Source organism: Tenrec ecaudatus, chromosome 14, assembly GCF_050624435.1.
Source record: "Tenrec ecaudatus isolate mTenEca1 chromosome 14, mTenEca1.hap1, whole genome shotgun sequence".
NCBI lineage: Eukaryota > Metazoa > Chordata > Mammalia > Afrosoricida > Tenrecidae > Tenrec > Tenrec ecaudatus.
Window position 1 is genome coordinate 105,061,028 of NC_134543.1, and position 16,178 is coordinate 105,077,205.

Sequence of the window (16,178 nt, forward strand, 5' to 3'; positions counted from 1 at the left end):
CATAAAGCATTGTAATAGATCCTTGAACTACAAACAATGAACTGATTCTTGCTTTGACATAGTATGCATTCTAGAGGGAGAGGGAACAGATGATAAATAATGTGATAAATAAGCATAAGAAATATTATAGTGTATGTTAGAAGGTGGTAAGCACTATAGAAAAAAAACCAGAACAAAGTAAGAGGGCTTGGGAATCAGGGAGGGAGGGAGAGTTGACTGCATATCAAATCAGGTGGTCAACCAAGTCCTTTGGGGCAGCAGTTCTCAACCTGGGGGTTGAACGACCCTTTCACAGGAATGGCCCAATTCAGAACAGTAACAAAATGACAGTGATGAAGTAGCAACGAAAATAATTTGATGGTTGGGGTCACCACCACATGAGGAACTGTCTGAAAGGGTCGAGGTATTAGGAAGATTGAGAACCACTGATCTGGGGGAAGATGAAGATTAAGAAACACCCCAAGGGAGGTATGTGGATTGGCCCAATTGTACTGCTGGCAGAGATACCTTATAGGCAGAGGGAACAGCCTTGTAAACTCCGGACGTGTGCCAGGGTGGGGGGTGGGGGTGCGGGCAGTGTTGAGCCAAAGTAGCTTAAAGGGAGCTAGAACGGTTTGGTCCACGGCAGTAAAACAAAGGTTCGAACTCATGTAGCCCAACACAATCATCAAGGATTGAGATTCCTTTTGCTTCTTCCTGAGGCTGGCCCCCTTAAGTCCAAAGAGTAAAGCTGCCAGGAGTTTTAGGGGCTACATGTGTCTCTGTCAAGTCAGCGAGAGAGAGGATGGCAATGGAACACAAACCTCTTTAGTCTGATCCAGGAGAAAAAGGAGGCTGTCTACTCCCATAAAGAGTGAACGCTCCTGGGAACCCACATGGGGCAGTTCTGCACTGTCCTATAGGGTGGCTAAGAGTTGCCACTGACTCTGCGACATGGCAGCTAGTTAGTTTGATCAGGCTAATTTGGGTCATGAACCACTGAACCACTATGACCAAGTAAATATCATACAATTGGCATAGGCCTGGGTTCTTAAACCAATCAGTACTCAGAGGGATGGGTTTGCCTGATTGTCTTGTCATTTAGGCGTGCCCTTGAAGCACAGAGAGGAAGCGGAGATCTTCCCTAAACCGCCGTGCTCTTCCATAATTAAGGACCCATGTTAGGAACTTTGGGGATTCAACTGCACTGCCCGTGATAGGCTGCAGCCGTATTTTACTTTCCCTAAAACTAGTTCCTTCTCATCCTTCACGCCTATGTTAAATGTCAGCACAGAAACGGGGATAGATTAGTCTTTACCCTTCCACTTCTCTCTCCTAACACTTAGCACGCGTTGTAATTATATGCTGAGTGGTTTGTGCACTTGTTTACCCGTGTATCTTCAGTCTCCTCTCCTAAAGCGTTCCCTTCATGAGGTCAGAGGTCATGTCTGTTTTGTTCGCCACTGGATTCCCAGTGCCTGGCACACAGATACAATGAATATTGTATGAATGAACTGGGAGAGCAACAATATCTTTCTCACCATGACCGCTCATCCAATCGCTCGCTGAACCTCCAACACATTTAGAAAGGCTACTGTTGCCCTTCCTGGTGGCTCCGCCTCAGTCTGAGTGGCTCTCTGCTGTGATGGGCATCCGTTCTCTGGAAGGGTCCTTTTGAGGGGGTGGGGGTACCAGGACAAGCTCCTCTTCTTTGAGGAAATTGCTCTTCTCCCATGCTAATCATGGGCTCTGGTGGGGATCTAGTTAGGGTAGAGGAATCATGTCATCTTATTTTGACTCACACCCACTGCACCACCACAAAAGTGGGCATCTGACCCATCGCAAGCCCTGTCCTGGAGTTTTTTAAAAAATGGAACTAAGAGATCTGGGTATCTTAGACAAACTGAGAGATGAGGGCAGTGGTGGCCATTTCTTGTCATGTAAAGGAATCTTGGTCTGAAAAAGTGGAACCAGAGGTAAGGAGGCATCCTGGAGTGACAAGTTCTAGTTTCCCATATGGCCAGTTACACCCTAGCCCATCACCAGTTCCCTCCCCCAGCCCCTTTGCCAAAATCAGTCTGAATTTCATTTTACTCTTAGCAGATGAGGCCTAGTATCCAGGATGCCTGTGATGATCTCCTGACTGGCCCTCCTGCCTCCATCCCTCTGCTCGAATTCATTCCTTACCCAAAGAGTGAGCTTGTCAAAATGTACACCCTGCTGCTGCTAATGAAGAAAGAGTACGGGCTGGGTTAGACTCCCAGCTCCACCCTTCATTACCTGTGTTTCTTTGGGAAAGTTATGTAACCTCCTGATGTCAAGGTTTCTAAATCAATAAGAGATGGATAATACACCTCAAAAGGTCACTGTGAGGCTCAAGTAGGAACAGTTCACTTAATGTCCCTCAAAAGCACTGGCTTCATGTAAGCTCATAGTTATATCCGCAACAGCACCCCAATCAATCACTTCACGGCCCTACCTACAGCTGACCTAGTTTCACCATAGGGATCAGTGACTCACCATCTTGGTGGTTCTTGCTGGAATGGCCTGGGGACAGCAGGGCCTTAGGGCAAAGCTTCACACCTGCTGTTCCCTCTTCTGGGGCGTTCTACTTACCCTTCCTCTCCTGACTTGGCGACCTCCTCATTCGTAGCTCACATGTGAGCTGCTTCAAAATTAGAGACTGAATATGTTCTTCATGGAACTAGCTATTCTATTCGGCTAGCTCCTGGCAGCCGGGGCAGGTAGAAGAGGCCTTCATCTCTTGCCTTCATTCCGATTATATTCACATGCTTTGATGGGTAGGTGTCTGTGCTGTACTGCCTGTTAAATCGTTTTCATAGCACTCTTGCATAGAATTTGCTCTTTTCTTTAAAAGCAATTATTACAATCAATTTAAATAATATGTATATCAATATGTATAATATGAATTTTCTTCTTTTTTAAAAAAAGAATAATGTTATTGGAGGCTAATACAGCTCTTCTCACAATCTATCCATCCATGTGTCCAGCACATTTGTACATATGTTGCCATGATCATTTTCTAAACGTTTTCTTTCTACTTGAACCCTTCATATCAGCTCATCCCCAGCCACCTTCATAATATTTATTTTCATATATGTTTCTTATAAAATCAAACCAAACTCTATTAAATTGGCATTCTTTTTTTTCAATCATTTTCTTAGGGGCTCCTACAACTCTTATCACTATCCATACATACATCAATTGTGTAAAGCACATTTGTACATTCATTGCCCTCATCATTCTCAAAACATTTGCTCTCCACCTAAGCCCCTGGTAAACTGGCATTCTATGATGCTCACTTTCCCGACACAATTGCTGAAGACAAAGCAGGTGAATAAGTAAATGTGGTCAAAAAAGCTGATGGTGCCGGCTATCAAAAGATATCATCTGGGGTCTTAAAGGCTTGAAGATAAACAAGCGACCATCTAGCTCAGAAGCAACAAAGTCCACATGGAAGAAGCACACCAACCTGCGCGCTCATGAGGTGACAAAGAGATCAGATATCCGGCATCATCAGAACAAAAAATCATATCATTGTGAATGAGTGGGGGAGTACGGAATGGAGACCCAAAGCCCATTTGTAGGCCACTGGACATCCTCTTACAGAAGGGTTGCTGGGAGGAGATGAGCAATGTAGCAACGATGAAACATACAACTTTCCTCTCCTTCCTAAATGCTTCTTCTCCCCCCCAGTATCATGATCCCAATTCTACCTTACAAATCTGGCTAGACCAGAGGATGTACACTGGGACAGATAGGAACTGGAAACACAGGGAATCCAGGATGGATGATCCTTTCAGAACCAGTGGTGAGAGTGGCCGTACCGGGAGGGTGAAGGGAGGGTGGGCTGGAAAGGGGGAACCGATTACAAGGATGGACAACAGAAAAGTGGGGGAAGGGAGACTTCAGACAGTGCAAGATAAGACAAAATAATAATTTAAGACTATGAGGGAGGGGGGAGCAGTGAGGGAGAGGAAAAAAATGAGGAGCTGATGCCAGGGCTTAAGGGGAGAGCAAATGTTTTGAGAATGATGAGGGCAATGAATGTACAAATTGCCCTCAAGTCAATGCTGATTCACAGTGACCCTCTAGGACAGGGTGGAGCTGCCCCTGTACGTTTCTGAAAGTGTAACTGTCTACCGGAGTAGAAAGCCTTAGATTTCTCCTTTGGTGCTGCTGGTAGCTTCCAAATGCTGACCTTGCCACTCATAGCCCAACAAATAACCACGATGCCACCGGGGCTCCTATATTTCACGTATATGTGTAGCAATAGTATTGCTACTACGGTTCCAGATTCATACATGCTTGGGTTTACACCAAACACAAAGTGTTGAAATGTGTCTCTGTGATCAGTGGATTGCTGCAGCCAAGTTCTCTCAGTAATACACTTGTCTCCTTTGTCTCCTTAGGGTCCAAGGCCAACAGAGGCTTCCAAGAGCATCATTAGGAGCCAGTTCAATTCAAGGCAGAGAGGTCAGCTCAGATGCTAATGCACTGAGTTATTTAATACGGCCCTTCTAGCCACCCTCTTTCTTCCTCTCACCAAATGACTTCTCCCTGATGGCTCTGGCTGGGAAGGTGGGGAAAGTTAATGATTGTATTAAATGAGGCAGCTGTGAATGGTTGCCATTCTGCTGGATACAAATCAGTCATCTCAGAAGCAGGCAGGAGGATTTCACTACCAACAAGGGAGAAGAGGCAGAAGTGGCATGTGTTCTTTAGACTCTGACATCCCTCTGCAGGGAACCTCCTTGATCTAGGAGTCACCTTTGACCTCTGAGGAGAAACAGTGGTAGAGGAGCAGCCTCAGAACCAGGCGCCAGAGCAGGAATCAGAAAGGTGGAAAAGAAAGAAAAGAAAGACCAATCACAATGATCTCCATATAACCCCTTCCCAGGGGGACACACAACAGAAAAGTGAGTCAAGGGAGACATTGTTCAGTGTAAGACATGAAAAGACAATTTATAAATTATCCAGGGTTCATGAGGGAGGAAGGGAGTGTGGTGAAGGAAGGGGAAAAAATGAGCTGTTATCTAGGGCTCAAGTAGAAGAAATTGATGACAACATATATACAAATGTGCTTGACACAATGGATGGATGGATTGTGATAAGAGCTGTATGAGCCCCCAATAAAATGATTAAAAATATATAAATAAAACAATTAAAATGTCAGATTAAAAAATACAAAGAAAATGATGGCAATGAATGTACAAATGTGCTTGACACAATGGATGGATGTATGGATTGTGATAAGAGCTGTATGAGCTCCCAATAAAAGGACATTTAAAATAAGAAAGAAAAAGGATAGAAAGATGGACTTATTCCATCCAGCAAACTGAATGTCTTCAGTCAAGAAGTTGACTTGTGGAGTGGAGTGCCTCTGGACACTTAATTGGGGGAGCTAGGTTTGCTGACCAATGAGCTGGAACTGGGTGCCATCAACTGAGGCTTATGGTACAACGCCATGTCCTTTGGGCATTGATCAGCAGCCCTAGAAGGGCTTTGTAACATGTCCTGGCTGAACAACTGTATCTTGAACATGTCTCATCTGAACTGTAACTTGTTTACTTCCATAAAAAAACCGCATAATTGTGAGGATCTCTTGTGAGTTCTGTATGGTCAATGCAATTAATTACTGAACCAGGCCGCAGAAGTAGAATGCAGTGGGAGGGACTGTTGGTTTCAGGGTAGGGTCAAGGGGATGGAGGGGAGACACATGTCTGACCCCAGCCTCATAGAGATCTGCCTTAGGAGATCTTAACCGAGTTAGATTTTCTTTCCCCCTTGCATAGCTGGAGCAGGACAGATGCCACCCTTACATCATTTTTCTTCGCAACTATTTTTTTATTCTAAAAGGGTAATCTTGATACATTTTCTTAAAGCACACAGGACAGTCATGAAGGCTTATAATTAAGAAGTTTTAAGAAAATGAAAACTACACTAGTGAGAAAAGGACCAGGAGAATTGTGCCAAGGAGAGGGGAAGGTGGGGGGAAAGGAAGTGGTGTTAACAAACCCAGGGACAAGGAAACAGCAAGTGATCCAAATCGGTGGTGTAGAGGGTGTAGGAGGCCTGGTAGGTGAGGAAGGTGTAGGAGGCGTGATCAAGGATAATGTAACCAAGCGGAATTACTGAAACCCAAATGAAGGCTGAGCATGATAGTGGGATAAGAGGAAAGTAAAAGGAAATAGAGGAAATAACTAGGAGGCAAAGGCATTTGTAGAGGTCTAAATAAAAGCATGTACATATGTAAGTATATTTACATATGAGGATGGGGAAATAAATTTATGTGCATATATTTATAAGTTTAGTACTAAGGTAGCAGAAGGACATTGGGCCTCCACTCAAGTACTTCCTCAATGCAAGAATACTTTGATCTACTAAACCGGCATTCCTTGATGCTCATCTTCCCGACACAATTGCTGAAGACAAAGTGGGTGCATAAGCAAATGTGGTGAAGAAAGCCGACGGTGCTCGGTTATTAAAAGATATAGCATCTGGGGTCTTAAAGGCTTGAAGGTAAATAAGCGGCCATCTAGCTCAGAAGCAACAAAGCCCACATGGAAGAAGCACACCAGCCTGTGTACTCATGAGGTGCCGTGATCAGTTAACAGGCATCAAAGAACAAAAATCATATAATTGTGAATGAGGGGGAGTGCAGAGTGGGGACCCAAAGCCCATCTGTAGGCACTAGACATCCCCCTATGGAAGGAAGACGAGCCAGTCAGGGTTCAGTGTAGCAACCTTAAAACTTTCCTCTAGTTCCTAAATGCTTCCTCATTCTCAAATGTGTTGAGAATGATGAGGATAACGAATGTACAAATGCGCTTTACACAATTGATGTATGTATGGATTGTGATAAGAGTTGTATGAGTCGCCAAGAAAATGATTAAAAAAAAAGAAAAAAAGAATTGTGCCAAGGAATTTTTTCCCTTTATGATAATGCATCTGTTCACTCTTGGAGGACAGCAAGGGCTGTCCTCCAAGCGTTCCCATCAGGATGGGTTAGGAAAGAAAGAAGAATGGAAACGGGAGAGGACACAGAATTAGTGACGCCGTACAGCGAGGGCATTGCAATGGGTGAGTTAAAATAATATGTAGCAGAATTGTCTAACACAAAGTCAATTATCTGCTCTTTAAGCTGTCACATAATTCACAATAAAATCCCCTTACAGAGGGTCACGAGGAAGAGACTAGCCAGTCAGGGTGCAGTATAGCATTGATGAAACACACAACTTTCCTCTAGTTCTTTAATGTTTCCTCTCCCCCACTATCATGACCCCAATTCTACCAAATCCGGCTAGACCAGATCATGTACACTGGTACAGATAAGAGCTGGCAACACAGGGAACCCAGGATAGATAAACCCCTCAGGACTAATAATGAGAGTAGCCCTACCAGGAGGGGAAGGGGAAGGTGGGAGCAGTGTCATGAGTGGTGAGATCAATGATTACATTACACTCTTAGATATTTTCAAATTCTTGGTTTATTCATTTCAAACACACACCAAACAGTGTAACATACTTCCAATTTACTTAAGTATTAACTACGGGGTAAACATTACATCTGTTAAATTCATTATCAAGTCATCAATCATTAGCCCTTAGTCCCATTAAGCACTGCCTTCATCGGTGTACTCACCCAGGTAGAGTTGGAGAGGGTAGATGATGTCTCCTCCTTGGTTCCTAGCTCTCTGAGTTCAGTCTCTCTACTCGGGCCTTTTATAGCCATCTTGCTGGCTCCTTGACGTCATTTTGGAAATTCCAAGATGCAAGGCTTGAGTCCCTTGAGGATGCTAAAACTGCCATTTGTAAATTGTAGAGCACAGTATTCTTTGGTAGGAAGGGTTAGAGATGAAAACCCTGCCTTCAGAATTTTACAGACCTTCATGTAGGCTATGTCGAGAAACAATAGCTTGACATTTTGTTATTTTTAAGAAAGGTTTCTGTGACTTTGTAGCCAATAGATGTGGATATATTTTTCACTTACCCTCATGTACTTTGTAGCCAATAGATGTAACTATCTTTTACTTACCCTTATAAATGTATAGAGTGAGCACTCGCTAAAGCAAGTGCTATTTCCTCTACTCTATATTTCTCAGAGATAAATGTTTTCTTCACCATGGGATATCCAATGTCTAACAGTTGGCACACATTTAGCGTGCAATTACTATCTGTTGAAAGAATATGCAAATCTCTCCAAAACCTGGAAAGATTAGACTGGAGGTAAGGGGATCAGACTGGTTAGGCTAGGATTGGGAATACTCTCCGGGCCAGGGATGGTGTGGGGTGACTTGGTAAGAGGTGGTCATGGTACTGCTCCACTTTCCCCCATCTGATAACTTCCCTCCACGTGTGCTTCCTTTGACTCATCTCTTAGCCTAGTTTAGTTTTTTCCACACGGCTGACCGACTCCGTGGGTTCTGCACATGCAGCAGGAACTGCACGCCATCCACGGGGATCTTGCCATTGAGAAGTCAGTTAGTCCAGCTTCTTTTTAGGTTTACAGGTCTAAGTCCTGTTTCCTCCTCTTCTGCTCTATATGCAGCGTCCCTGGCGGAGTCTTAGAAAAATAATGGAAAAGGGAGAGAAGGGGGCGTCCCTCGGTGGTTCCATTGCCGATCTACTTGTGAGCAGTTAGTCCACCACCACGAGTTGGCATCAACTCCACGGTGGGTGAATGGGATGGTTTGCGAGAGAATGGGTTTTGAGGGAAACCTTAGCTTCGAGCTCTATCAAACAACCTGGTAAAAGCGAGTATGGCTGATCGCGACAGTCCAGGGGCAGAAATGGACATATGGTGTGTTTCCCCCAATGTCTCCCCCTCTCCTTCGTGTTTGTGGAGTCCTTCAATACTTCTGCGCTGCTACTGCAACTTTGTGCTGAAATGATCTGGGGGATAAGGGAGCAGAGCCAAACACACTGGCCTCGAGTTGACCCCAAATCAAAGTGACCTTGCCTACAGGGCAGGGTAGAAGTGCCCCGGGAGTTCCTTGAGAAGCAATTTCCTTGGAAGGAGGAGTGGTTCTAAAGCTGCAGAGTTTACATCAGATGGAGAACACTTCGTGTGCAAGAAGAGGAGGAGGAAGGGGAGGAGGAGGACCCCTGACTAACGGGCCCAAATTTAGTCTGTGTCCCTGTGGGCATTCTTCCTGCGCCCACAACTGCGTTCCCTCTGGGCGCACAAGTTAGCGCCCTAAACGGTCCCTAAGTGAGGTCACTCTTTAGTCACGTGCTCGGGCCCGCGGGAGCGCCACATCGTCGGCCACAACCCTCCACGCCGTCGTGCCCACGTGACCCGGTCTAGTTTCTACGGGCTGGAGAAGCCCCGCCCCACGCTGCGCGCTCCGCCCGCGAAGCTCCGCCCCTTACCCGCTCCGGCTCGTGAGTGGCCCGCAGCCCCACGTGCTTCTTTCTACCCAATGGGAACAGTCGCCTCGGAGAGAAGAGGCGGGGAGGAAAGGGACGGATTGTGACGTCGTAGAAGGGGGCGGGGCCTGCAACGTCAGCCAGAACGAGGGGACGCAACCTAGGCAGGCCGGAGCCGCTGCCGTCGCCATGACCCGTGAGCACCGAGACCCCCTCCTCCGGTCCTTTCCTCCCTGTGCACCCTGCACGCGGCCGCCTAATCGTCGGCATTGACCTCCTCGCAGCTTCCCCGCCGAGCCCTTTCTCAGAGCGTTCTTTAGCGACCCTCACATTTGGAGCCCGGAAATGGAGACTTTTCGCCCATCGATACTTCTCGAGAGCACCCCCCCCCCGTTAGGCATATACCCGCCCCGGCCGTCTGCATTGAGGGGAGACGCCTTGTGCCCTGTGATGGGCCCAGAGCCCCCTACTTCAGACCCAGCCCCTCCCCCCACAGAGACCCAGCCCCGTCGGTGCATCACCACCCGTCCTGGACCCTATGCCGTCCCGAAACCCTACACCCCTTCGCCGGCTCCTCGGGACAGTCTTTCCCCACCTCTGCCCCCCAGCTTGACCCGTCCATGCAGCTCCACTCCCTCCCGCCCCTAACCCTCCTGTCAGCAGCCTGGACCCCGAGGTGGGCGGGTGTGGGTCCCGGAGGAAGTGTAGAATCTCCCGGGGATCCTGGGGAGGGAGGGAGAGTCGCCTGTGTGTGGCCCGAGCGGCCCCCAAGTCTCACCTTTTACCTCTTTCTTTCAGGCGGTAACCAACGCGAGCTTGCCCGCCAGAAGAATATGAAAAAGCAGAGCGACTCGGTTAAGGGAAAGCGCCGAGATGACGGGCTTTCTGCTGCTGCCCGCAAGCAGAGGTAGCCCCAGGGAGGGGAGGAGTGGGCGGGGACTCGGGGAGGAACCTGGGTGAGGTGAAGGGTTGTACCTGGAGAGAGAGAGAGGGACTCAGGGCTCAAGCCTGGCCTTGTCGTGAGGGGCAGAATGCATTGCTTTCTTCAGGGTTTTATTTCCTCCCTACCCTCCAAATGGTTAGCTCAGAGTCTGACAGGAAGAGACTGGGGCGTGTGCCTGCCCTCAGTCTGGTTTCCCTGGAGCAAGGGCAAGGGCAGGAAGCTTCCCATTTCAAATCCAGTCCTGGTGATGAGAAAGCCCCGAATTTTTTGCTCCTTGCTATTCTTTGTTCCACCTCCCTTCTCCCAGCCTTCTCACTGGTGTTCCTGGGTGTGGTACTCAGCAGAGTAGAGAGCGTAAGCCTTGGGCCTGTGAGGCCAGACTTCTGACCTTTGGGCCACAGCCAGATGGAGACTGGCTGCCTTTTGAGCTTCAGCTCTCTTCCTCTTTGTTCTCCTAGGGTGGGAATACAGCAGTCAAATGCTGAATTTTGTCCCATCCACTTCCATCTTATCCTTTGTGCCCTCCATCCCCCTGCATCTTGTCCTTTTTGCCCTCTGGTACCTCCCAGTGCCCCATCATCTCTACCCCCAGGGACTCGGAGATCATGCAGCAGAAGCAGAAAAAGGCAAACGAGAAGAAGGAGGAACCCAAGTAGCTCTGTGGCTTCGTGTCCAACCCTCTTGCCCTCCGCCTGTGTGCCTGGAGCCAGTCCTACCACGCTCGCGTTCCTCCTGTAGTGCTCACAGGTCCCAGCACCGATGGCATTCCCTTTGCCCTGAGTCTGCAGCGGGTCCCTGTTGTGCTCCCTTCCCCTCAGGTAGCCCCTCGCCCCCTGGGCCACACCTGGGGGGTGAGGGGGTTACCCCTTCCCAGTGTTTTTTATTCCTGTGGGGCTCACCCCAAAGTATTAAACGTAGCTTTGTAATTCCTTGAGCGCCTGGTTTGACTGGGGTTTGGGGTGGGGGGGATGGGGATGGAGGAATGGCTGCCCTTTCCCACCAAAAGGGGAGATAACTTTAGACTCCTAAAAGGTTGTGGGTGTGTAGACTGATAAATGAAACATCACCGAAAGAAAACTCTTTTTATTATACTATGGCAATCAAATAAGTACTGTGGGATGCAGTCGAGGAATCTTCTAGGAACTTCCCTGATTTTTGTGCCACCCCCAACTTGGAGACTAGCTTAACGATGGAATTGCGAGCCTAAGTGGGAAGGTTCTGGGACCTAAGTTTATGCCCCTCTTTCTCATTCTTCCTCAGTCTGCCTGCCTGCTTGAAAGTTGGCTAAAAAATCTTGCTGCTCTCAAGTATTCACATTCTCTTCTGCTCTGTCATTTCTCAAGGAATTTCGGTAGTATTTCTCGCCTTGACCTTCATGTGAGGATTAAAACCTGGGGTAAGCCTTGTGCTCCTTTCATCTAACGTCCTGGTTTTGTGGTTCTGGGCATCTTTCATTCCTGGGCCCAGGATTGAACTTATTTTCTTTTTAGCTCGAAGGACAGAGCCAAGTCTTTAGTCCCTGTTTGTGTGCCCATCCCCCTTGGCCCCCCAGCTCAAGAACCTGGTGAGGGCTGGTGCCACTCTCTGTTGGGATCAGCACTGGTGCCTGGGTTGCTGACTTGAGCTGGGATGAAGATCTAATGGCAGCATCCCCGAGTCAGACTCTCTGCCAGAGCATTGGGACGTATAGGACTACATCTTCCAATTCAGACATAGGGCTGTCTAACTTAAAAGGAGTTAATTGCCTGTTGTGTCCTTGAGATAGTGAAACAAGGCTCTCCTGAGTCAGAACTAGGGGTAGAACCTCAAGGCGATTTCAGCTTATGAACCCAGACTAGAGGCCAGGAGCAGCCCCAGATAGAGGAGTACACAGGCCCAGCATGAGGCAACCTTGACCCAGAAGGTAGCCCAGCTACCCCTGGTGAATGTGTCTTCCAGTTCCGCTTCCTCATAGCTGTGAAACCAAAGGCTCTGGTTAGAGAATATGCAGCTCTTAAGCTTTTCAACTGCCCTGTCTTCCCACCAAAGAGTAGAGCTGATTGGTGCGTGTCGCCTGAGAAGCCTTAGGAATGGCCTTGGTTTGTTCTTTGCCCCAAATAGCCACGTGTTCCAGAGCATGCATGCCCCTGGCCCAACTCCATCCTACCTGAACCAGTTGGTAAGGGTAACCATGATGTAGAGTGATGCAAGGAAGAAGACAAAGTGGAAGGCGGAATAGCTGTAGGGAAGGTGCTGGGCTTGAGCTGCAGCTGTTTCTTGGTCACTTGGCCTGACAGCTCTTGCCCTTGGCCCTGGAGAGATGGAAGAACTACTGGGAACAGTTTGACTATAAAATACCTCTTCCTGCCCCTGGCTGCTTTCCTGGAGGCTCCCCAGGGCTCTTTGGCACTTTACGGAAATGATTGTTTCTTAGGGATCCTCACTTGACAACTCACCTTCCTCTGGCTCCACTGTTTGGGGGCAGCAAAACCAGAGAGAGGGTTTCTGCAAAGAGAGAAGGCGGCATGTCTTGGAGGGAACGGAAGGGCAAAGTAGGAAACTCCCTGTCTTTGAAAAGGTTAGTCTCCTGGAAAGGGGCGGGGTGGGGGGGGGCACGCCTAGGTTCAAATTCCAGCCCTATTACCTAACGGACCATGGGACCTTTGGTGTAAGTTGTTTCACCTGTGCCTTGATTCCTCCATTTGTAAAATGGAGCAAGTACCTACCTCACAGGGTTGTTGTGAGGGTGAAATTAAATGAGATTATGTATGTAACGTAGCCAGTGCCTAGCGCATTGTGGGTCCTCAATAAAAGGTCTTGACAGCTAGAATCTGAGCATTCTGGGTAGAGGCTGGTAGGATGTGTGTGGGTGTGTATGGTGGGCGTGTGCTGGTTTGCAGGATGAGGGGTGGGATCTTGAGCTCTCCTCACCTGAAACTCATAGCTGTAAACCTTGATGATCCACAAGGGCCCGAATACCTCCGCCAGGTAGGAAGCCTCATTGCTGAGAAAGGAAAGAGTTCTAAGCAGGTCCAGGCTCACCTTTGGGAGGGTTGTTAACTGCTCTCTGAGCAGCTCCTCCTCAAAATGTATCCAGAGCTCACAGGGATTTAGGAATCTTGTATCTTGTGAGGGCCCTAAGAGCTTTATGTGTATTTTTAATTCTTGAGTCTCCACCCACTGCCCCAGCCCCGCCCCACCCCCTCATGCAGATCATCTGACAAAACGCTATTCTTAGAAAGTGTCCCTGTTCACGGGGAGCTTTCCTCTAGTCTTGCTTTAGAGTCTAAATAAACCACTGACGCGGGCATGACCGTCTCTCCCTCTGGGCGCCCTCCCTCCTCCCATACCTCTCTCTCCTGACACCTTGACGCACGCACCAAGCAAAAAGCACACAAGCATACATGATGCCAGCACTCAGCACAGCCAGGGAGCTGTCCGGTGTCTGGGCTCCCACGTTCCTCAGGCCAGGTCTGCAAAAGGTGTGATTCTGCCCTTGAAGAATTACTGAGAAGTTATAACGGAAGGGTGGTAAGAAGCAGCAGCTGGGTATTTGACGGGGGCAAAAAAACCTAGGAGGGGACTGGAGTCTTGTCCTTACCTCTCTCTGGAGGACGACTGGAGAGTGCAGAGAAGGTGAGGTACACGACATAGCAGCTGATGATAGAAGCTTGTAGAAGGCCAGAACGAGTTTGCTCTGGGGAGAATGGGGACCATTTGTCACAGCAGGGGTCCTCAGACTTTTTAAACGGGGCCAGTTCGCTGTCCCTCAGACCCGTTGGAGGGCCAGACTATAGTTAAAAAAACTATGAACAAATTCCTATGCACACTGCACATATCTTATTTTGAAGTAAAATAACAAACAGGGCAAAAACACCCTGTGGGCTGCATAAATGTCATGGGCAGGCCAGATGTGGCCCATGGGCCGTAGTTTGAGGACCCTTGGCCTACAGGGTGGTAAACTTCCTTCACTTCTATATTCCCACTCCTACTTCTGCCTCCCCACTCTCCAGGGAAGCAGAGGTTCTGTCAGATTCTTGCATAGAGATTTGGTAAGTGAGTGAAATGTGCTACCTAGAAAGCCAGCCCCCAAGATGGAATGTTACAGGGCGTGTACCCACTGAGGCGGATGCAGGGAGCGATGGAGAGGAAGGAGAGGAGGCCACAGAAGCAAAGGTGCAGACTGAGCAGCATCTTGTTGAGCAGGCAGCCAGCCGGGTGGGTGTAGTGGCGGAACAAGAGTGCAGCTCCCACACCTGCCATGCTGTAGAAGCCCAGGGTGGCCAGCAGCACTGCTGTGAACCAGCCGCAGTTGTGAGCTGCACCTCTCTCCCTAAAAGTGGGATGTGGGCAATGGCTGGGAGCGCCACCTTATTCTTTCTGCCTCCCGCCCTTTCTTTTGGTATGACTACCCACCCAACTTGGGCCACAGTCATCACATTCCGGAGAAGCTGTGCAACCCTGACCTGCCTGCCCTCTGTCCCCGCCCCACTCCCGGCATGTCAATGCCAGGCAGGTCTCCCCGGGAAAGGCCTTGGGGTTCTGTGCTTCTTACCAGCTCTTGTTCCAGGATTGGGCAAAGGCTGTGATAAGTACCAGTTGCAGTAGGATGAACATGAAGCCTCCACCAATGCCAATGTAATGCCAAACTGCAGGTGGGGAGAGGGAGCTGGTCACATGGCTCCCAGCCTCTTCCTCCCCTTTCTTTGACATGGAATACCTTTACCCTTTCTCTGCTGGAGGGGGGGGGATTGGGAGGGGGGGAGGTGCGATGGTGTGTACCTGGGAAGAGATGCTCCTCAGGGAGGCAGAAGGCCACAGCACAGAGGCTGAGCAGCAACAGCAGCTTGAGGAGCCAGAAGCTGTTTTGGCGGGAAAGGAAACCAGACTCAGAAGACAAAATGAATTATTAAAACAAAGAAAAGGCAAAGGACAGCGAACAGTATCTACAGGGAAAGATGGAAGAGATGGCAAAACAGGTTAGCGGGTGGAGAAAAAAACTAAAAATAGAAGAAAAGGTTATTCCACCCCTTGGATACCATTGATTTTTGCTTATAATCTCACTGTTAATGGTCCATTTTAGAGACTAAAAACTCAGATTAAATATCTGGCTTATGGTCACACAGCAAGTAACGGGAAGCAAGGGCCTTAAACCCACATTTCTTGTCTTCACAGTACGATTAATTTTTACCCTTGAATTTCCTTTACTCAACTTGTGCCTCCATCCCGCCTTCAGTCCGCCCCTCCTAGAGAGTACCCACAAACCTATTGTGCAGCTGTGCCCGTGGGCTGGCAGGGGAGTGGAGGTGGACCAGCAGCACAGCCTGCAGCAGATGGAAAGTGGCAGTTCCTGCACAGACTCTGTACACAGCCCCAGAGCCAGTGAGCACTGGACAGTCAGCATTGCCAAACAGGTGGACACACAGCCCAAAGGGCATCTGGATCTAGAGAGAGGGGGCATGTGTGAGAAATGGGAGCGAAGGCATACAAGGAGAGGGACCTACTCCTTGCTGCTGGGTCCACTTACTGGCCACTTCCAGCAAGGCTACATCTCTTGGAAGGTTTTTGGTTTTTTATAATTATTTTATTAGAGGCTCATACAACTCTGATCACAATCCATACATACATCAATTGTGTCAAGCACATTTGTACATTCATTGTCCTCATCATTATTAAAACATTTGCTCTCTACTTAAGTCCCTGGCATTGACTCCTTATTTTTCCCCTCCCTCCCCGCTCCCTCCCTCATAAACCCTTGATACTTTATAAATTATTATTTTGTCATATCTTGCACTGTCCGACGTCTCCCTTCACCCACTTTCCTGTTGTCCGTCCCTTAGGGAGGAGGTTATATGTAGATCCTTGTAATCAGTTCCCCCTTTCCA

At 48.4% G+C, this 16,178-nt stretch overlaps 2 protein-coding genes across 2 annotated transcripts; one reads left to right on the top strand and one right to left on the bottom strand.

The window, feature by feature from the left end:
* Positions 1 to 9,433: 9,433 nt before the first annotated feature.
* Positions 9,434 to 11,117, top strand: SERF2 (small EDRK-rich factor 2). Its single transcript, XM_075531879.1, has 3 exons — positions 9,434 to 9,567; positions 10,170 to 10,278; positions 10,907 to 11,117. Exons 1-3 carry the CDS (start codon positions 9,561 to 9,563, stop codon positions 10,968 to 10,970), a joined length of 180 nt encoding a protein of 59 aa, XP_075387994.1. The 5' UTR covers positions 9,434 to 9,560; the 3' UTR covers positions 10,971 to 11,117.
* Positions 11,118 to 11,335: 218 nt separating this feature from the next.
* On the bottom strand, positions 11,336 to 15,732 carry SERINC4 (serine incorporator 4). Its single transcript, XM_075531880.1, has 10 exons — positions 15,559 to 15,732; positions 15,076 to 15,155; positions 14,849 to 14,942; positions 14,415 to 14,626; positions 13,895 to 13,990; positions 13,674 to 13,800; positions 13,225 to 13,297; positions 12,750 to 12,798; positions 12,461 to 12,605; positions 11,336 to 12,268 (listed from the first exon to the last, which is right to left on the bottom strand). The coding sequence occupies exons 1-10, from the start codon at positions 15,729 to 15,731 to the stop codon at positions 12,136 to 12,138; spliced, it is 1,182 nt and encodes a 393-aa protein (XP_075387995.1). The 5' UTR covers position 15,732; the 3' UTR covers positions 11,336 to 12,135.
* Positions 15,733 to 16,178: the final 446 nt, after the last annotated feature.